This window comes from Lipotes vexillifer, unplaced genomic scaffold (assembly GCF_000442215.2).
Source record: "Lipotes vexillifer unplaced genomic scaffold, Lipotes_vexillifer_v1.1 scaffold236, whole genome shotgun sequence".
NCBI lineage: Eukaryota > Metazoa > Chordata > Mammalia > Artiodactyla > Lipotidae > Lipotes > Lipotes vexillifer.
This window is the reverse complement of record NW_006773295.1, coordinates 2,189,358-2,211,761: the sequence shown is the minus strand read 5'-3', so window position 1 is coordinate 2,211,761 and position 22,404 is coordinate 2,189,358. Positions and strand designations below refer to the sequence as shown.

Sequence of the window (22,404 nt, the reverse complement as noted above, 5' to 3'; positions counted from 1 at the left end):
GAATCATGCCTCCTAGGAAGCTGGGGCTCAGGGAAGGGCCCAGGTGGGCCAGACCACAAAGCCTGTGGCTTCCTCTCAGACAAACAGGAGTCCAGCTGGCAGCGCAGCAGTTTTCAAATTTACCCACAGGACCCTTTGTTCAAGTGAAAGCAAAGGTCTCATGAAACAGAGAACAGAGATATTCTAATAAAAGGCCCAGCCCTGGAGAGGCAGAGGGGAACCAAACCCAAATGCCTGCCCTTCCCTTCTTCCTCCCCACACACCCTCTTTGACCCAAGGGAGGGCTCACAGGCTGCCACTGGTTGATTTGAATGTCCGAAGGGGAAACGGCCACTTTGGGGCCCACCACAGCCAGGACGTCATTCTGTTAGGGGGACCAATGATCAAAACTGCCCTCCCTGGCAAGGCCCAATAGTAACCACTTGCATGAGTTACCTGACAACAGGACCTCCTGGTGAGGAATGCAGAACTGACAAGCTACCACCAACCAGAAGAATTTGGGAAAGGTCAGGAGACGCCGGTCCAGATGTCCCTACCAACCTCCCAGAATCCTTCTTGCTGGAATCGATCTTGGCTGAGTGACGTGTGTGCCACCGGGTAGGACCATGAGTCAGAATGATTGGCCAGGGACAACCCGGAAACTAACCCCATCACCATTAAACCCGAGACTGCGAGCCATGTGGCAGAGCATTTCTCCTGGGTTCCCTCACCCTGCTGCTCTCGACCCGGGTGCCTCTTCCCAATAGTCTCTTGCTTTGTCATCACGTGTGCCTCCTCGGACAATTCATTTCCGACTGTTAGACAAGAGTCCACTCTTGGGCCCTGGAAGGGGTCCCCCTTCCTGCAACAATTCCCCTCTCAAATGGGAATAGAACTTTGAGGAGTTCACATTCAGCCCAATTCTGGCTGCCTCTCAGAAGCTGGCTGCTGGAATGGGAGCCTGCAAAGTAAGCCAGTCCCCCAGAGTGGACAGGGACTCTCCAGGGCTCACTGGGTCAGCTTAGGGTGGACAGTGTCCAGCGCAGGGGCTGGTTCCAGACCTAGAAGGCCAGATGGCAGTCAAATCTAAAGTGCTTCAGACTCCATGAGTTTTCCAAGGAGCACAGCAGCTGAAGAAATCAATGTCTCCAAGGAGCCACCCCAAGCACTGGGCCTGGGCTTGGCCCTAAAGGTACAAAGATGAAGAACTCTGGACCTCGGAACTCAAGGGGCTCTGATGAGGGAGACAGAGCTGCATGAGGCAGGAGTTTTGGTTGCAGACAAACTCAACTCAAACCGGCTTAGGTGGCAGTAGGATTCCTGGGGTAACTTGTGCAGCAGGATCTTGGGCATGGACTTCGGGAGCAGAAGGGACCCAGAGCGCTTTCTCCATCACTGTGTACCTGTCCTGCCTGCCTGCTAGCTCCCTGCACCCCCAAATCCCAGGCCTTTGTAAAGGAGAACTGATTTGCCGGCACTGAAGGTGGCGGACTCGCTGGTCCAGCCTGGGATGGACTGTGGTCAGGGGAGGGTCATAATCTGGAAGCAAAGCACTGTTGCCCAGATAATCCAATAGGTATCCGCATCTCAGATAATAATGTCTATATTTTCAATTCACTCATTCAACAAGTATTTATTAACACCATATGCCAGAATCTAGGGATACCATAGTCAAGTTCCTGTCTGTTCTCATTCAATTTGGGAGAGACAGAAACTCAATGAGTTGATAGAGCTGGTGGTGATAGGTGTTGTGAGTCCTGCAGACACTGGGGGTGGGGGGAAGGATGGACGGTCCAGAGAGAATAGCACATGTGAAAGCTCAGAGGTAGGAGGCCTTGTGACAAGGGGACATCAGGAGATGCGGTCAGGAAGTCGAGGGCCAGCCTCAACTTATTGTGAGGATCTTATAGCTCTTATTGAGTGGGATGAAAAGCCAGTGGAGGGTTTTGGCCTTAAAAACAGGAGTCAGCCAACTTTTTCCTAAAGGGCCAGATTGTAAATATTTCAGGCTTTGTGACCATTGGGTCTCATTCTAACTACTCAACTCTGAGGGTGTAGAGTGAAAGGAGCCATAGATGCTGCTCAAACAAATGGGCGTGGCTACGTTCCAATAAAATTTATGGACACTAAAACTTGAATTTGATGTAATTTTTACTTGTCACTGGGTTTTTTCCAGCCATTTCAAAACGTAAAAAAACTCTTCTTAGCTTGTGGGCTGTACAGAAACTTTCAGTGGGCTGGATTTGGCCTGTGGGCCTTTGTTTACCCAACCCTGCCTTCATACCTTAAGAGGTTACTCTGGCTGCTATGTTGATAACAGACTACAGCAGGGGACAACAGGAAGCTTGGTTTGGAAGATGTGATGGTTAACTTTTACGTGTCAACTTGACTGGGCCACAGGGTACCTAGAAATTTGGTCAAGTACTATTCTGGGTGTGTCTGTGAAGATGTTTCTGGGTGAGATGAACATTTGCATTGGTGGACTGAGGAAAGCAGACTGCCCTGCCCAGTGTGAGTGGGTGGGCCTCATCCAATCAGTTGAAGACCAGACTGGAACAGAAAGGCTCAGTAAGCAGGAACTCCTTGCCTGACTGCCTCTGAGCTTGGTTTTTTGCTGCCTTTGGACTCAAAATGAAACAATGGGTCTCCAGTTGTCTGACTGGAGATATGGGAACTAGGCCTCCATAATCATGTGAGCCCATTCTTATAATGAATCTCTCACTATGTATGGGGACACATCTTATTAGCTCCGTTTCTCCGGAGAACACAGTACAGAAGAAGCTCAGCTCATTTCAGAGATGATGGGGGCATGAACTAGCAGGGTTACAGCAGCGGTGTGAGAAGTAGCCGGAATATGGATGTATTTTGAAGCTGGAGCCAATATGAGCGGCTGAGAGGAGATAGGAACCAGGTGGGAGGGAGGAAGGGGCAAGTCAAGGGGGCTCTCCTAGGGGAAGCTGAAGAGCTGGAGATAAAGAGAGGAACCACCTGTGTCTCTCTCAGAGATCTTGACAGATTCTGTTCTAGAAAACATCACTCTGGAAGCAAAAAAGGGAACAGGCGGGCAGAGGTACAGGAACCAGTTACAAGGCTGTTCACACAATGGTCTGGTCACTCTACGAGGGGGGGTTTCTGGCAGGTGCCCAGATGCCCATATGGAAATCTCCACCTTGCTGTCTTTTGTGACATTTTAATCCACTGCCCTGGTAGAAACTGGCCAGGGCGGTAAGAACTCGCTTGTCACTTTGGGAACTGCAGTTGAGAATGGCAGTACGTTAACCAGGAGGTGCTTTGTCTACCTTCTACAAACCAAATAGCATCTTGGCACAGAAATGAGCCTGCAACAACTTCCTATTATGTATGGGGCAACTTCCCAGTTCTCAGACCTTGTTGCTTAGAGCTCCAAAGCTTGGATTTTGTTGTTGAAACCCTGAAGGTTGATTTCTCGACCTTCAGGGAACTGAGCTTCAGTCCAAACAATGTTTCCTGGCTGGGCCACTTGGTCACTGGCTCCACTCCAAACTTCTGCAGGCCCCTTAAGATCTCGTATTTCCTCAGTGAATGCCAAGATGAATGGAACCATGGTGGGGAGGGGTGGTTTAGAAATGAGTAATGAGAAGATAGCAGGGCTGTGAAGAAGGCATCTCAGTGGCCCCGGGACGCTGTGCGTGACCTGTTCACACTGTGATCGGTCTGCATCACCTGGACTAGTTGGCCGTGAAGGTGGGGAAGGTACTAACTTTGTGTTTGAAGCCCTCAAGCAGAGCACCCGACACCAGGCCAGCTCCTTGCTCGTCCCCTTTCAGACACTGATGACTGTCCGTTTCTTTCAACCCAAAGCTTTCCCTATACCCACAACTGTCTGCCGGGCCTTTGTCTGAATCGTCTCTCTCCCGGGCTGCTCCAAACCCACCACATCATCATTTCCAAAAATATTCATTGAGTCTTTCAGATCAGCATGAGGAAGCCTCCATTAAAACAACAACGACAAAAAACTCAGCACCTAGTGATTTTCGTAGCAGAAGAGATCCGTCCACTTGCTTTTCAACTGCTTCCCAACCTCCTGAGCTGAGTGCTTCAGTGGATTAACTTCCCGTCTGACCCGGCTCCCCGGGAAACCAGACCGGCACTGCTCTCCCCTCACGGGGAGTAACGTGAAACTACACTGAATCTCAAAGAGCCTCTCTCAATCCACCTTCCTCAAGGTTGCAACCCATCTACCAAACTTGGCAGCCACCTGACCCCTGAGGATCTTTGGACCTGGAGTAATTTCTCTCCCTCCACTTTGCCATTCCAGGAACTTGCCCCAAGCACACTATGACTAGCGTCTCCTAGCAAACTCCTTCCACTTCTAAGTTTGTGTTAAACCAGTTGCTGGTGGACTAAATTCCTGGGGGCAGGACGAAGAACACTGCTATCTGCACGTCAAGACCCTCTCGGACTTAAAACTGGACACACTCCACCAGGGAGGTGAAACCATCCCATTCAAACAGAGGCGGCAGCTGGGACTCGGATTTAAGCATACTAAAAGATATTATCCCCTATTGCGTTGGTTGGAAACATATTTCCCAGTTTCCGTGGCCTTTGCTTTTTGGACATATTGAATATGTAATTTGATTGTTACGCAGCCAACCTATCTTTTCCCTTGTGATTTATTCTATTGCCAGTCTGAAGTCTAGGTAAAAAGGGACTTATTTTTACTTCTAAATTTGAAAACAAAACTACTGACCCCATTAAGCATGGACACTGGTGTTGCTGGGAGGCACTAAGGAGTCCCTGCCCCCAGAGCGACTTTAATGTCCCACCACTTCCTTCCCCACCACTGACTTACGATGCCTGCTTTAAGGTACTATTAATTTCTCACTCACACATTACTTTTAATAACTTCTTTCTGGGAATAAAGACATTTATAGGAAATTTAGAAATTCAGAAAAAATCCAATTAATGAAAAATTACCCACAACTGCTACCCTACATAGCAACATTTGTGGTCTTTACGCTACACAGAAATATTCATTGTATCAATATAGGCACATATCCCTAAAAGGGTTTGTCAAAAACAATCTATTCCGGGGTGGTTAATAACTAAGCCGCCGTCTGCTGGACTAATTTTCACTCTTCCAGTTCCCAAACATGCCTCCCACTACTGTCCTTGGGACAAAATTCCCAGAGGTGAAAATCCTGGGCTAACAGGTAAGAACGTCGAAAACTCCTGATCTACCCTGTCAATCTGCCCTCGGCAAGAGTACCAATTTACACACACTCCCTCCAGCAGTGGAGGAAAAAACGTTTTTCATCTGAAAAAGGAAGCAAGGGCACTGTGCAGCTGCCCACCTGCAGGAGGAGAGGTGTGTGTCCTTGACTGTCTCGGGTCTGTGACCCAGTGATGGCTTTAGGACATGGGAACGTGCTATCAGCAGAAAGGTAAGGGTTGCTTCGAGTTAACTGATTCTGAAGAGCCAACCAAAATTCTTCTGGACACAGAACACCAAGTACAGCAAGGGAAGTAGGCTTTAAAAAACGGAAGTTCTCCCTCGACGGGGCCTGGCTGTCTGTCTGGGGCTAACGTGGTAACCCTGGGCCTTCTGGCAAAGGAGCAAGGCGGCCAAGGTGAGAAACCAGTCGGTCGTAAACGCCCCACACCACGCATCTGCCCCCTGACTGGGGGCACCGAGGGGCTGCAGACGGAAGCAGCCGACTTCCACTTCCTGCAACCACAGACGGGCTGACAACGACCCTGGCCGCCGTTCTCCTCACAGACTACAGCAACTTCAGGAAGAGGGTGTTTGAGGACGGGAGGCTTCGTGCCAAGTAGTCATCATAGTGACATTTAGAAAAACCAAATGGAGGGAAATTCTTTGCTACCATCACTGAGATATCATGGGACAATGTTTCAGTGCAAAAAGGGAAGAGGAGAGAGGGCCAAGAAATTAAAGTGGCCTTGAAAACCTTCTTCTGGAATAAAAAGCACAGCTAAGCCAGGAGTACTGGGCTTCCTACTGAAGAAAGAGCTGCTTTCCAAGGCCCCCATTCCCAGGGAATCAGCTTGTCGTAGGACCCATGGTGGCCGTGCAGTGGGCTCCTTGGGTGGCTAGATGTGGCTATTCCTCTCACTTGAACTCTACGCAAGTCTCGTCCTGCCTTCACAATTCGGGGCTCATCCAGACTAGACTATCTGCCCCAGATCCGTCCCTGGCAGAGGCTGGAGGCAGGATAGACCCCACTCCACCTGCGGAACCCGGGGCCCACCCACATGTGCCCCGTACTTACCCCCCGAGAGGGTGGTTCCACCGAGTCAGAGATGCTGGGTCAGGCAGCAAGCTGCGTGCTGCCTCAAAGACAGTGGGCGTGCGAAATAAACACGGACACCGTTTGGTAACCAACGATTTTTTTTTTTTTATCTTTGAAAATGGAAGCAAGTGTTTTGACAGAATACGATGGCCGCTCTATAAGAGCCGATCTAGCAGTAATTCACTGGTTTTCCTCTGGGATAGCATGGATTTAAAAAAAAAAAAGGCAAAACAGGAAAAATAATCCACAGAGCTTGAGGCGCCAACTGAGACTGGCAGGGAGTCCGTCCATTAACTAAGCCATAAACTACACACTAAGATCAGGATAACTCGCCCTCGCCCTCCTCTCCGAACCGCATTCCCTACGGTGTTTCACCGCCATCAACAATTTTGTTCACTTAATTAATTGGGTGTCTGAACCTTAGAACACTTCTGAATCTTAAAAATGAAGGTCCTTAGCAGATTATGTTGATAAAGAAACACATACAGGTTTGAATATAAATCACTGTTATTGTTTTCTTAACACCTCATTATTCACTTTAATATTTAAAACACACACGCACGCACACACAAAACCACACCAAACATTCAGATGCCCTGAAACCATGGAGACGGCAATCCCACGATTGGTAAAGAACACGGTACCTACTTCTCTATTCAGACACGAGGACGGCTTGACCATGCAGCCCAACCCACCGATGCCACGCTCTGCCTCAGCCTGGGTCCCCGCGCACAGACGCTTCCAGCCAGTCCCAAACCGTCCCCACGCCAGCAAGAGCACGTGCAAGGGTCCCCGCCGTGGTCCTAATGCTTGACACGATTCCCGTTCCACCACAGGCACTCAGCCCTTCCAAAGCAGAGGCTCTTTAAATCTTGTTCCTCAAGCACGCACTCTGAGAAAATGGAAATGGAGAGAAGTCCCAGCTAACCCGGGAGTGGGGCAGGCCATGGGAGATCAGTGTCTGGCTGGGGGCTGGGTAGTCTCTGTGCTCGGATCCAGCCACGGTGCAACTGCAGGGGGGCGCGGGGGAGTTTGTGAAGAGGGTGCGCAGGGACCAGCTGCACCATCAAAGCTACAGCAGATGTCTGCTTCCTTCTCGAACCTCCTCCCCAGTCTCAATATCAATATTCAACAGCACCCTCTGGCCTCAGCTTAGCAGAATGCAGTTAGCACCGAAAGGCAGGAGGAGGGAGGGACGGCCGAGGGAGCCCTGAGAGAGGGGGCTGCATACAGGAGGGAGAAGAAAGGGCAGGAGCTCCAGGGGTGTGGGGGACCTGTCTAACACAGCGAAGGGCAGCACGGGACACGCAGGAAAGCAGAGGATCACGTGGGGCAAACGCTTCCCTCCAGGTTCCCTAGTCTGTCTCACCCCATCCCAGGGTACTCGGGAGCCAGGCCAGCTGCTGAAAGGGACAAGAAGGAACACCCCACAGCACGTGTGGCTCCTCGTCCTGGACACCCTTGTCAAGTACTAACCAAAACCTGGAACATGACGTTAAAGTGATGAAGGTAATACATTCTATGTGTGTAACAAAACCGCAGAAACACATGCTAGTTTAGGTTCGATTATAATCATCTGAAGCACAGGATAACCAAGAAGCAAAGTTCCATTCTGGTACAACCACCCAATTTCTAGAAAAGAGAAAGGAAACGATTCGATATGAGCTTTTTTTTGATCAGAAGACTCAATGGAAAGGGAGGGGTGGGAATATGAATCCACATGATTTTTCAAGTCTTCCTTTTGTACAGTCATTAAGATGACCAGGTTTGTGCTGCAAAGAAGCCAGCACAGTGTGGCTACTGCTCTGATTGTTCTCAGATGAATGTTTATACAAAATAATATCTCCATTTAGTTTATAAACATACACAGTGCTGTCCCTTTCAAATTAAGGAGAAAAAAAAAACCCCACACACAAATACTGCAAAGTAGCAAAATACAAAGAAAAAAAAGCTACTTTTGGTTTTGGCAACATTAAAAAAAAAAAAAGAAATATAAAAAGCAATGTGGCATTGGTCCCTGTTTGTAAAAAAAAAAAACAAAAAAAAAACAAAAAAACAAAGGTACTTGGGCAGGACACTGAATCAGAATTGGTTGGTTTTCTAAAATTCAGAATATCTGGGATTATCAAAGTAGCACTTTTGTCTTTTAGAAGTTCACAAGTCACATAAACACTTAAAACATCAAAAAAAGCTTTCTGGTAAAAAGCTCAGCTTTTAAACCACATTTTGTTTCTGCAAATTTGGGAGACGAGTTGAGTCCTTACTGGAATGTGGCCTATCGCTGGTCGACAGATCTGAAATGTCTCCAAGTGGCAGTGCCTCCCTTTCGCCCTCCCTGGGACCACACCAACTACCAGCCACGAGCGCGCGTTCCTGCTCCGTCTGCGGGGTGGGGGGTGGACCTTCAGGCTGCTATCTTTGCCATCTGCTGTTCTAACTTGGAAATACGCTCATCTTGATTGCAGATTGTGTCTTTTATAGATTTGATCTCTTTCAAAATCTCATCCAATTTGGCTTCATTTTGCTAAGGAAACAAAAAAAAGAGGGGAGGGAAGAGGGTGACTAAAAAGCAGCAACGTTCAGCACAGGTAGAATGCACGGGGTATAACTGTGACCTTCCGTTTTGGAAGTGGCAGGCTGCAGCGGCCCGGCTGAGCCTTGTAGGAACGCCAGGAATGCTGGCTTGGCCAACTGGCACCCACAGCGAAGCAACAGTGTATCACGGTTCCTGGCCCCACCTGTGCGCCTACCTGGATGGAGACTCCTGGGACACAACTAAACTGCAGGAAGAGACTGATCCCTGCAAGGCTGCCCCATATCCCAACCACCCCGATCAGCCAACTCCAGCAGGAGCATCTTCTATGTGACCAGGGTGACGGGTGACCCTCCAGAGGCTACTGAGCCCCTATCAGCTCCTAGAAAGGTCCTTGGAAACTACATCCCTTGCCCTGCCTGCTCCTCTAAAGAGCCTGAGCTTCTCCCTCGTGGAGCTGATTCTTCTGCAGGAAACCTGCAGTCCCCGAAGTTGTGGTGCCTCATGTGGCTTGCTCGGTCACAGTCAAAACACTAGCTCCTGAGGGCACTTTGCCTCTTGTCTCTGCCACCTCCACATCGACAATTCCCGGCCGCTCCTGGCCCCCAGAACTCCACTCTACAGCCTGCCGACGCCAGCCCCCTCTCCTCCCTGGCTCGATCCTGCTCTCCCGTGGCCACAGGGGTCTTCACTGTCAGCCTCTGGTCTCCATCACTCCCCTGAAACAATTCTTGCCAAGATGCCCAGGATCATCTCTGCCTCTAAGTCCCACTCACCCCAGATCCTTCTGCCACTCAAACACTTAGCAACTTCTAAAATCTCTCACCACTCCCTCCTTCCTGGGACCTCATCTTCCCGGCATCGGTAACAGACTGACTTCTATCCTGGTCATCATAAAAAAGAGAGCTAAAGGAGTCAAACTCATAAATGTCACGTGATCAAAGTGGTTCCTAAAAACAGTGTCTGTTACCATTACTGAACCCCATCCGTCCAGCAGGGGCAGTGCCCGCAGACGCCCAGGCTGGCAGGCACGTTCGGAAGGGCCAGGCCGAGCCGGCCCAGCACGCCCCAGGCCCTGCGGTCCTTACCACGCTGGCCGTGTCTGCGGTCTTCTTGGGGACGCTGATCAGGTCGCACTTCTTGTTTGTCGTGGGCTTGCTGTCCAGAATGTTCTTCTTGACCACCTTGAGGTCCCTGTTTTTGCCGGGAATGTATCCGTGCTTCAGGGAGATGAGGAGTGGATCTGCATTCCTCCCCTCGAACCACTCTTCCGCCTCCAGCGCCGCTTCAGGCCCCGCCGTGTCAGGGTACAGGTCATCCTGGAAAAGGTCAGACTACACGAGACACAGTGGAGAAATCCACAGGTAAGGAAGGGAGCTCTGGGATTTTTAAAACCTTTTTAAAACATGGATTGCCTAGACAACTGGGCACTTACCTTCCTGGGGACAGTCATGATAATAGGCTCACACTTTCTCTCGTGAAGTTTGAAGAATCTTCAAAGGAGAAATAAAGGCAAAGTTGCATTAAGTGAAACAGGAGGCCAAGTAACAGGCTTAATAATTCACTCGTACATTCTGTGTTTGCCCATCACCTCATCTGACGCATCCTGGGGAGCAGGTAGAATTCAGTGTTCCCATTTCAGAGAGGAGAAAATAGAAGCTGAGAGTAGCTATGCTAGGGGACAGCAGATAGGAGACACGAACAGAGGCCTATGCATTATGGTGACAGTCAAGTTCCAATCACCTGGGGGCAAATCAACTGTGGGGAAATGATTAACACCACCTACAATGAACCGCTTATGAGAAAATTACCAAGTCAGAAGACAATTACCAAGCCAGAAGACAATTACCAAGCCAGAAGACAGTGAACACACATGTCTCAAGAGAGTACCTATGACCTGGATGCCACGTCTTCTGCCAACGTGAAGTGGCTGAACTTTCGTTAAGTATAAATAGGATTTTTAAAAAGAAACGAAAACAATCCTAGGAATTAAATGTTGGCATCCGAGCAAACCACATCATGCACAACACTCAAGAAAAATCTGGAACTATCCAGGGTGTAGGAAGAGTAGGAAGACCAAGCCCAAAACCTGTGCGGTCAGCCCAGTGGTGGGAAGGCTGGCCTGGGCTGGATGGCCAGCTCCACCCCCCACACCTGGGCATGTGCCCACCTGACCCAGCCTCGAGCTCCTCATCCACATGGGGGGTAAACCAGCACCCGCCTCACAGCATGGGTACGAAGAGAAAGGGGATCCGGGCCGTGTGAGTAGCACAGCGCCCAACACGTAACCAACGCCCCAGAAATACTGAGTGAACAGGAGGCGTCCTGAATGACTTCCTTATACAGTCATCCCTCTGTATCTGCGGGGGATAGGTTCCACGAGCTGCCACGGACACCAAAATCTGCGGATGCTCAAGTCCCTTACATAACATGGCACAGCATTTTATACTCTAAGTCATTCTAGATTACTTACAATACCCAGTACAACGTAAATGCTATGAAAACAGTTGTAAACACAAAGTAAATGCTACGTAAATGGTTTCCCATGCGCCACAAATTCAAGTTTTGCTTTTTGGAACTTTCTAGAACTTTTGTTTCCAAATATGCTCAATCCTTGGATTTGGAACTCGCAAATACAAAGGGCCGACTACGTCTTTTAAACTTTTAGATGACAGTAAAATAAATGTGTTCCCAAATCCTGAATGTAATTTTGAAATTCAGATTCAATCTGTTTTGAACCACATTTTGATTAGTTTGATTTAAACCACAATTTAGAATTATCTGTGACAGCTTTCCTTCATTATTCTAGCTATAGAGTTGAAGGTATTATTTAAAAAAAAAAAACAAAACAAAACCGTGCAGTGATTAATATAAAAAAAAGGGCTCATAAAGATTTCTTATATTTTTAAAGACGTGTCAATTATTTGTGTGACCAGGTCAGCACGCTTAGAAAAATGTCCATATAAACACAGTGTTATAAAAACTCCACAGAGTAGTCCAGAGAGGCGGAAGTTACAACACACAGCTGAGCTTCCTAAGCCAAGCTAACCTAACACCTGCTGTGGAACTTTGTTTCTCTAGTGTCGGATCTGCGGGCTCCACAACCCGGTTTGGAACCTGGCTGGTCCCTCTGCAGGGCAGGAAAACCATCCCTCATTTCCATCCCAGGGACAGGCTCTTCCTGGTTGCCTCCCAGGGGACGCTGGCCACAGTCGCAGCCTGAAGACAAGCGACGATGGTTTCACTACTTAAATCAGGGTGTGATACACCCCAGTGAAGCCTCTTAACCACTGCATTTCAAGTTTATCTTCTGAAGGACGGGGAGGGCACAGCTGGATGGGATGATTTTGAAGGGTTTCTTCTTGCTTTCAAGCCCCGTGCTGCTAAGACCGGGCAGGAAACAAGACACTAATTCTACGATTCTACTGCACACACACGGGTAGAAAGACTCAGGCGTGGACACGGACGGCATAAGCAGGCTGAACACTTTCCGACACCGATTCTTTACCTGGCAATCTCACATTTGTTGACATCGAGGCCCCTCTTGGGCATGTAACCCATCCCCCTCTGAGGCTCCTTGCTGCTGAATGTGTTGAGGTAGTGGACATATGGGGATTCGTCTGTGATCTCAAAATAGCGGATACTGCTGTCACCCTACGAGGAATCGGAGACAGGTTTGTGTTTCACGTTAGCCGAAATATCTGATTTAGGTGGGTGTCTCTCTCCTCTATACACCCAGCACTGACTGGGACTCCGCTACGCTGGCTGACCTTTCCTCCTCTTAGGAGGCTTGCCTCGAGTACATGATGGTTTCTCTTCCTGGCAGAGCAAGCCCTCGCTTGTGCAAGGCTAGCTCGCCCTTTAAGCAGCCTCCTCTGCCTCCTCCTGAAGGTTCTGACTTTCCTGCACTGAGTCTGGCCCCGAGTCAGAGTCGGAGCGGAAAGGTTAACACCTCCGCCCAACAACTGCGCCACAACAAACAAACAGAAGACCAAGAGGGCTCTCGGGCAATTACTGATTTTTCAGCATACCTCCATGGGCACAGACCTGAGGGCACTAACACCAGACAATCAGATAATAAGAAGGAAGATTTTTCTAATGAAGAGACATCAGTTTTAGTGAGTAACCTTTAACTTCAGAGGAGAATGCTATCCCATTACAATGTGTCAAGTTCTGTGATAATTTGGCTTAGAATGGTCAGATTTTTTTGAAGACCTGAAGAACCTGCTAGCCTCTCTCAGTGTAAATAACTGTCTGCACAGTTACATGAACCTGAACAATGAAGGCAATTCTGCCTGAGGGGAGAGATGTGTGTGTAAGAAGAAGTGATAAAGAGCTAGGCGGTACTCTGCCCTAACAACCCTCTCCTTTCTCATATTTCCAATTGTTTCAATGATGTAACTATCTAAAGCAATGGAAGACAAGCTAATCATACACTATTTGTTTTCTACATACTCACAGTAACTTTCCACCCAGTGTTAGTAACATCTAGCTAACAATGCAGTCTATGGCAGCTGTTAACATCTCAAGTAAAATGACTTTCAAGGAAACAGACAAGATCTCAGTTTCTAAATAACTGACCTATAAAAATGTCAAGCAGGTCTGCAGCCCACTCCACCAACTGTGAACAGAAGTAAAACACCCCCAGCTTCATCCCCAGCAAGGGACTATCTGACAGGTTTGGGGAAGGGAACACATCAACAGCTCCATTTGTATTGATTCATTTATTTCAACTACAAAAATTCTAAGGGAAATTGAGCCTACAGAAGAATAAGGAATACTGAGGTCTTTACCTTCTAAAACGAAGTAACAGTAATGATAATAAAGCTACCAACACTTTAGTTAGGCAGAAATCATCAGGCAGCAGGAAGGTGTCCTGAGTTCAGTGTGGGGTCTTCTTGTAACAACTGTCACCTCCTGACACTTGAGTCAGGCCATGTAATTTCAAGGCCTGGGCCTTAACACTGAACTCCGGGAGCGAGAACCCTCTGGAGAGCCTCTGAGGCCCTCAAAAGCTTATACCCATGGAGCACTATTCTCTATACAATTGCTCATCTACTAAATCTCTGAAGGATAAACTCTTCTCCTTACAAGATTAAATTTAAGATCAAACAGCAAAATTACTGTTTACCTTTCCACATAAGTAAATGATACTGGTGTCGGGGTCATAGAAAGGTAGCAACACCCCATTGCTAGTGTCCATTTCATGAAGAGCAATTGGTTCCTCCATATTTTTCTGGGAAAAAAAAAATACACACACACGCACACACATTTTTAAAAGGTGAATTTTTATAAGATGATACATTTTTCATCCCTAATTAAGTTAGCCATTTCCCTAAAATAAAGTTTAAACAATGCACATATGATATTCATACATGTAATTACCAATAGGAATACTAGATGAGATCCAACTCACTGAAAATTGTGTCGATTTGGCAACATAACGCACACATCAGTATGATCCCATGACAGAGATGAGAGCCTATCTCCTTTGTGACTGCTTTCTTTTTTGTTTTTTTTTGCGGTATGCGGGCCTCTCACTGTTGTGGCCTCTCCCGTTGCGGAGCACAGGCTCCGGACCCGCAGGCTCAGCGGCCATGGCTCACGGGCCCAGCCGCTCCGCGGCATGTGGGATCTTCCCGGACCGGGGCGCGAACCCGCGCCCCCTGCATCAGCAGGCGGACTCTCAACCACTGCGCCACCAGGGAAGCCCCTGCTTTCTTTTTTATTTTATTTTATTTTATTTATTTATTTTTTTTTGCGGTACGTGGGCCTCTCACTGTTGTGGCCTCTCCCATTGCGGAGCACAGTCTCCGGTCGCGTAGGCTCAGCGGCCATGGCTCACGGGCCCAGCTGCTCCGCGGCATGTGGGATCTTCCCGCACCGGGGCACGAACCCGTGTTCCCTGCATCGGCAGGCAAATGCTCAACCTCTGCGCCACCAGGGAAGCCCCTGCTTTCTTTTTTAAAAGTACTTTTTTCTTATTACAAAAATAAACTCATGTTCTTTTAAAAATTAGAAGGTACAAGGAAAAACATAAAAATCATCCCATATTCCGTAATCCCACGGTCCAGCGGTGGGTAGAAACAATTACCATTTTGGCCTATTTCCTTCCAACATAGAAGCACACACAGATTGGGATCATACCATATATGCAGTTCAGTACGTTTTTCCCACTTGTGCTGTCATGAACATTTTCCCAAGCATGACTATTTTGATTTAGACATCTGATCATGTTCTTTAGAAAATATTTTAACTAAGTTTAGAACTTATTTCCCAAGTCTAAAACACTGGATTCTTCACGCATTCTTTCTAAAATCTACAGTCAACAGAGACTCCTTGGGAGTATTAAGAATGCATTTTTAAAATACATTTCGCAGTAAGTCTCCAGTGAGGATGAGAACTTCACATCCAACTTAAGACAAGCAGGAGTTCAGCAAACGACACTGAGAACCCTATAATCTACTGACCAACCCAAAGGCCCACTCAGAAAAGAGAAAGCTCGAGGCTGGGGAAGGGGTGGCAGGGCTGGGAAGGGGCGTACCGGGTTCCAGAGGGCCAGCTGCCGCTCGCTCATGCGGCTGAAACCAGTGGTAAAGACGTTGCCGTCAGCCAGAAAGATGGCCCTCATGGGTCGGGCTCCTTCATGTGCTTTCTCCTTCTCCTGGGCGAGAGAGCAAAGAGGCAGCTTACACAGTCAGACTGCAGGAAGGAAAAGTGGGGGAGAGCGGGGGCTCAGACAGTGAACCCCACCACCCCACATGGCACTCACATCAAAGGTGTGTGTGTGTGCGTGTGCACGTACGTGCACGAGCGTGTCAGTACTGGCCACCTCCCCTCCCTGAAGGAGGAGGAAACAAAGCGACACCAAGGGATCTGGCCAAGGCCCCTCGGCTGGTGAGCGACCAATCGTGCCAGGTCTGGACTGAAAGGCCTCAGTCCTTCCACCAGCCCCTGCCACCAACCCAAGTCCAGGCTCTGCAAAAACAAAACACACGAAACGGCTCTGCCAAGCCTTTGTTTCTCAAGAGTATGATAACAATCTGAAGGTGGACGGTCGCTATAGCATCTCGCAATTTCACAGGACAGAAAGTGGAGTCTGGCTAACCCGTTCCTTAGCCTCATCTCTTCAGTGGGAGTCCACCAGCCCCACCCCTTGGAAGGTTCTAGTGGAGAAAGCACAGGGTATGGGGCCTTGATAAGCACCAGCCATGCCTGTCACCCGACTCTTGAGAATTATCACCGGCCATGAGCCACCTTCTCAGAGAAGGGCCGTGACGAGGCACAGAGTGGGGTGGAAGTGAGGCACCTCTGGATTCAACACTTGCAGTGTCAACCTGACTAAAGGCCCAAGTGTCCACCTTTTGCTGTGATGTGTGATTCTGTGGAGGCCTAGTTCAGGTGGCAGAAACGGGGACGCTGAGCTGTGGAGAGAACCCATGGCATCTTGTCAGGCCCTTTAAAGACCGACTGGGGAGCAGGGGAGGGAATCAACAGATCCATCTGCAGTCCTAAGCCAGCATGCAGTAAACTCTGTGGGTTAGCTGCTCTAGACTTGCACATTCTTAAACAAACTGATAAAAAAAAAACTTTGTTTCTTTGTGAGAAATGGTCACCAAGTGAGAGGGAAGGCTTGGGTAAAAGCTAGAAATGCACAGCTCTGGAGGGAAGGGCAACTGGGAGACAGAAGCCTGGCCGAGACTTTTCTGATTCACAGTTTGGCGTCTGCACACAGCAAAGGTCCACGGACTGGCAGTCCCAGCCCCTGCGGTCTGCCTTAAAACGCAGAAAGTTCTCACTCCCTAAAGCGCTACACATACTGGGGCTTTTGTCCTAAGAATACTTACAGCAACAATCTCCTGTTTCCTAGGGTCGATTACTCTCACTTTCTTATCTTTGGAGGCTGTGCAGATCAAACTGCCGTTCCGGTTCCAGCTCACGTTGTAAATCATGTCCGAATGTATATCGCCCAGGTTTAAAAGGGCTTCCCCCGTCCCCACGTTCCAGATGATGATGGTGTTATCACAGCCTGAAAACAAGCAGAACCACACCCCTCAGGGATGAGAAATGCCTGCACAACAACACATTTGTGAAAACTATCGATACAAATACAGGGAGGATAAACACACCTATGTATTGAAATGGAGATGCTAATTATAAGAAGGCTTACTTACTGGCAGTCAAAAACTGATGTGACCAAGAAAAAAGAAATTTGTGTAAAAGAAACACATTAAAGGAAAAATACAGCTTGTGAAGTTTGGGCTCATGTGAAACAAACAAAAACACCAACCAAACAAATAAAAACAAAGAACAACAGGAAAATAGAACCCTATGTTTTTTTTAAGAGTTAACTGGGCTGGTGGACCCTGAGTGATCTTAAGTTTCCTTTTCTAGTAAAACAAGCATCAGAACGAATACAGCTTCTTTCTTTTCCAGAGGAACTAAAAATAAAGGGTTTAAATGGTGGTTTAGGAGGCTCAAGACAAAGACTGGATAGCAGGTTATTCCCATCAACCATGCTGTTAAGACATGGTCTTGCACAAAAGCATGTAAATTACAAGTGAAGGGAAATGCCTAGCCATCTGCTCACAGCAGATCTTTATCTTTAAAAGGGGAGAAAAATAGGCCAAGACTGGCCCGATTTGAGAAGCACAAACTGTCGTCAAGTAGGCATGTGAATTCAGAACCTGATCCCCAAAGAGGTCACAGGTCCACTGAGCCACAGCCCCTCAGCTCTTCAGCTCCATCCTCCCTTCCCTCCAGGGCTGGCCCCAAGTCCCTGAGGCCCCTTTAAAAAGAGGCACCATTTGCTGCTTCCAGGACATTAGCTCAAGGATGAAGCAAAATAAGGGATGGACATCCTGAAGATGGATTCTTGTCAATAAGCCAATTCTGCAAGCACTTAGAAAAATTATCCACTAATAACCAGGACACCTAAGTTACCGAGGGTCAGAAGTAGGAAATGGGTGAAAAAAACTACGACAGACAGTATGAAAAGTTGGAGCTAAACTCTGCGATGGAGATTTGACCCATCACAGGCAAATGAGTAACTTCAGCCACTGTGGATGGATCACATAGTCTTAAACTATGCAAAACTATAAACAACACTGCAATCAACCATTCTCCTCTGCGTGTAAAAGGGAGACTGGGCTCAGTCTGCTGATGATACCCTAGATTTGACCTCGATGAGGCGGCCAGTAGGGTAATTTCCATGAGGGAATTCCACCTTTGGAACTGTTTCCTCTCCTTATCAGACTGAGGTTCTGAGTAGAACACTGGAAGGCTTCCCAGTTATATAGTCAGTTGTGATTTAAAACAAGAGAGTCTTACTTTTTTTTCTTTTAAGTAGTTCTTGGTTTCAGTAGGTACCAGGCATTAGATTTTTAACTTAACTCACTACGTCACAAATACCTTTCATACTCAGTTAAAAACCGACCTGCTTCTCTCCTTTTTACTGGTGAGGAGAAAGATCTTTAAAATTCTACCACTAACGCTAGCACTGCTTTTTTTATAAGCCAATCTTACTAAGGTATAGTTTGCATGAAATACAATGCACCTATTTTAAGTATACATCGGTTAAGTTCTGATACATGTACATATTCATGTAGCCATCATCACAGTCAAGATCAACATTTCCATCACCCCACAAAGCTCCTTCCTGTCCTTTGTATTGCTTCTATAAAAGCAGATAAAATCTCAGATTTTAGACAAAGAAAAAGATTTCTTTAAGATGAAACTTGGAAACTACACAAGTGGGAAACCAATAGGAACACTAGGACTTGGTCACAAGGGTTCACTGCAGTGCTGTTTAACAGTGAAAAATCGGAAACAACCTCAATGTCCAAAAATAGGGGACTGACTAAATAAACAGGTATTCAGACAATGGACTATTAATGGAGTCATTAAAAATATCATACAACATGTAATGGCACCTGAAAAGGACCACAGTGTACCAGCAAGTGCAGAAACAGGTCACATGTAAAGTGTCTGAACCCATCTTTGTATGTAAAATTGTTTATGGGCACAGAAATATCTCTGGAAAAAAAACATCAAAAGGGTAATAATGATGTTTCCTCTGGGTGGTGGGATTGTAAATGATTTTTCTTTTCTCCCTTTTGTTTATATATATTCTCCATAGTACACATGGACTACAAGTATAAGGAGAAAGATGAAAGTATTTTTTAAAAGGAAGGAGGGTATTTGACTAACAGGATCACCCCAAAGTTGGCGGCAACACCAAAGCTGGAACCCAGGGCTCCTGGCTCCTACTCGGGCTCCTTCTACTACATCAGGAATAACTACAACTGAGGGCCATGGAGGCATGGAGGGCCCCAGCAGGAACCACGACTCTGCTGAAATGTGATTATATAAGTAAGCATGTGTCTGTTCCTAATTCTAGGCAGGAAATTCACAGCTTCCATTGGCTTTGCCCAAGTGGCCTCGACACACACACATGCACACGGGTGTTAGGGAACTCCCACATTTAGGCACCCTGTCGTGGGTTCCAATGATCTGCTTCACAACTGCCAAGCACAGTCAGCATGCGTCTGCTGTTCCCTCCACACAGAGGCCACGAGAAGCGAGGGCAAGGGGAAAGCAGAGGTCAGCTCAGCTCCTACCTGCACTGAGAAGCACGTTGCGGGCTGTCGGGTGCCAGGCCACGATGCCGACTCTCTTTGAGTGGCCTTCTAAAATGACCACGGGCTCAGTCAGGGAAAGGGTGAGTCCATTTTCTGGGATCTGCCATACCTGTTGGCAAAGGAAGAAAGGTCATCCACATGAAAGCGGTCGGCTTTCGTTATCACGTTTACTGTGACCATCCAGTGTGAAGCCTTGCTCTGCATAAACAGAACATACAGTGGTCTTTGGATGAAAGGCAGAATGTGGTGAAACACGTACAGCTGTTTTTCAAATGCAGTAGGAGAGCAAAGAGCAGAACATCCATAAGGTCTAAAAATGTTAGACCTCTCTGCTTTTATTTACTATTAGTAGAGATTTTATTTTAAATTCCCTGTTAATGGGGCTTCCCTGGTGGCACAGTGGTTGAGAGTCTGCCTGCCGATGCAGGGGACACTGGTTTGTGCCCCGGTCCGGGAAGATCCCACACGCCGCAGAGCGGCTGGGTCCGTGAGCCAGGGCCGCTGAGCCTTCACGTCCGGAGCCTGTGCTCCGCTCAACGGGAAAGGCCACAACAGCGAGAGGCCCGCATACCGCAAAAAAATAAAAAAATAAAAAATAAAATACATTTCCTGTTAAGTTCAAAACTCTCCAGTTAGAAGCATACCAAAAAATTGAAAGAAAAATACAAAATGACTGAAGCACTCATGAAGAGACGCACTGGAGTGAAAACCCCTAGCTAAGTCCATGATTCTTGAGGGGAAAGCAAACTCCATCCACCAAACCTTCTTGGAGGGTGGTGCAGTTTTTCAAACATCATATTTTCTATAATTTTACATTGAGAAAATGAAAAGATAGCTAATAGCTTTGTAACATGTACTAAAGAAATCTTCTTACAAAAGAAAAACATTAATTGGACTTCATCAAAATTTAAAACTTTTGTGCTTCAGAGAGCACTGTCAAGAAAGTGACAAGACAACCCACAGAATGAGAGAAAATAATTTGCAAGTCATATATCTATCCGAAAAGGGACTTTTTTTTTTTTTTGAGGTACGCGGGCCTCTCCCTGTTGTGGCCTCTCCCATTTGCTGCGGAGCACAGGCTCCGGACACGCAGGCTCAGCGGCCACGGCCCACGGGCCCAGCCGCTCCGCGGCATGTGGAATCTTCCCGGACCAGGGCACGAACCCCTGTCCCCTGCATCGGCAGGCGGACTCTCAACCACTGTGCCACCAGGGAAGCCCCCGAAAAGGGACTTTTATCTAGAATATTTAAAGAACTCTTACAACTCAACAATAAAAGGAAAATAACCAAATTTTTTAAATGAGCAAGGAATCTAGATGTTTCTTCAAGGAAGATATATGAACAGCAAAAAAACACATGAAGAGCTGCTCAACATTATTAGCCATCAGAGAAGTGCACATCAAAACCACAATAAAATATCACTTCATATCCACTAGGAGTTTGGAATCAAAAAGACAGATAACAACAAGCACTGGCGAGGGTACAGAGAATTCAGAGCCCTCATACGCTGCTGGTGGGAATGAAAAATAGTGCAGCCACTTTGGGCAACAGTTTGGAAGTTCCTCAAATGATCAAACACAGAGTTACCTATGACCCAGCAATTCTACTCCTAGGTACCTACCCAAGAGAAATGAAAATATATGTCCACACTAAAACCTGTACACAAATTTTATAGCAGCATTATTCATAACAGCCAAAAGGTGGAAACAACCCAAATGTCCAGCAACTGATAAATGGATACACAAAATGTGATACATGAAGGAATATATGACCACAGAAAGGGATTAAGTACTGACACACACTACAACATGGATGAAGCTTGATAATGTTAGGTTAAGTAAAGAAGCCAGTGATGACACTCCGCATATTGTAGGATTCATGTATATGAGATGTCCAGAAAGGAAAATCTATAGACACAGAGAGTAGATTAGTGGTTGCTTAGTGCTGGGGGTGGGGGAGGGGTACAATAGGTAAAGAATATGGGGTTTCTTTTTTGGGGGAGGTTCTTTTTGAGGTGGTGAAAACATTCTAAAATTGTCTGTGGTGATGGTGGTACATATCTGTGAATATACTAAAGACCACTGAATTGTACACTTTAAATGGGTAAGCTATATGTGAATTATATACCTCAATAAAGCTGTTAAAACCAGATATTAAGTAACATTTAAGTTTGTGAACAGGCTAAAGTTTAAAACAATTATCTTCTTCTGTATGAAGATTAAAATGAGTAAATCTTCTACCAAAAAAGATCTTAGGGAACTAGTTCATAACAAATTTAGAACTTGCCAGGGGGAAAAAATCATACTCAACAGTGGAACAAGTGAGAAACAGAATTTTCCCTTGTTGGGGATTTTTAAGGAGGAGACAAACAACTGTCTGTTTTCGACTGCTTGGTGGAAAGGCAGAGTCTGAATTAGGAGTGGTTAAGGTTCAGCTCGGTTCTGTTGTCCTGAAAAAACTCAGAACAAAAATGGTGCCACTCTGAGGACTGCAGGAAAGTCGTGAATTAAGTGATCGTTCATAAACCTGCCTTCTGAGGGCATAAGTTTAGGACGTCACCTAATTTCCCCTGCACGCTCATCTTTCAGCAGATTTTAAACACGGCAGATATGAACAAGCATGGAAGGCAAAGGGAACCTACCTTGCCTCTCCCAACCCCTCACCCAGACCACTGCCTCTCTCCACCAAACATAACAAACTCCGAGTGTGGGCATCTGTTACCCTCCAGAGCTAACTGTTTGCTTTCACCTATTTTTATTCAAGGGTTTATGAACAGTAAAACAGCTCCACATTGAACTTGGCTATCTGAATGTAAAGCAGGACTGAAACTGTGAATAGAAGGAACAGAAAACAACTACTGGCTTAATCAAAGCACGAAGTGGGCAGAGAAACAATTATGAAACGAGACTTCAGAGACTCAACAGGAGATGCATTTTGCAAGATGAATTCCGACTCAGGCTTA

General features: G+C 47.0%; 1 protein-coding gene across 3 annotated transcripts in view; it reads right to left on the bottom strand.

The window, feature by feature from the left end:
- Positions 1-7,821: 7,821 nt before the first annotated feature.
- CORO1C (coronin 1C) overlaps positions 7,822-22,404 on the bottom strand; it is an 83,981-nt gene continuing 69,398 nt past the window's right edge. The window contains exons 4-11 of one of the 3 annotated variants that reach the window (XM_007448234.1): positions 19,422-19,551; positions 16,650-16,831; positions 15,347-15,466; positions 13,934-14,038; positions 12,311-12,456; positions 10,238-10,295; positions 9,891-10,136; positions 7,822-8,793 (exon numbers count right to left, since the gene is read on the bottom strand). In XM_007448234.1, the coding sequence (XP_007448296.1) occupies positions 8,674-8,793; positions 9,891-10,136; positions 10,238-10,295; positions 12,311-12,456; positions 13,934-14,038; positions 15,347-15,466; positions 16,650-16,831; positions 19,422-19,551 (1,107 nt within the window). In that variant the 3' untranslated portion in view covers positions 7,822-8,673. The remainder of the gene's footprint in view (positions 8,794-9,890; positions 10,137-10,237; positions 10,296-12,310; positions 12,457-13,933; positions 14,039-15,346; positions 15,467-16,649; positions 16,832-19,421; positions 19,552-22,404) is intronic. The other 2 variants (XM_007448235.1, XM_007448236.1) reach the window with 2 other exon arrangements.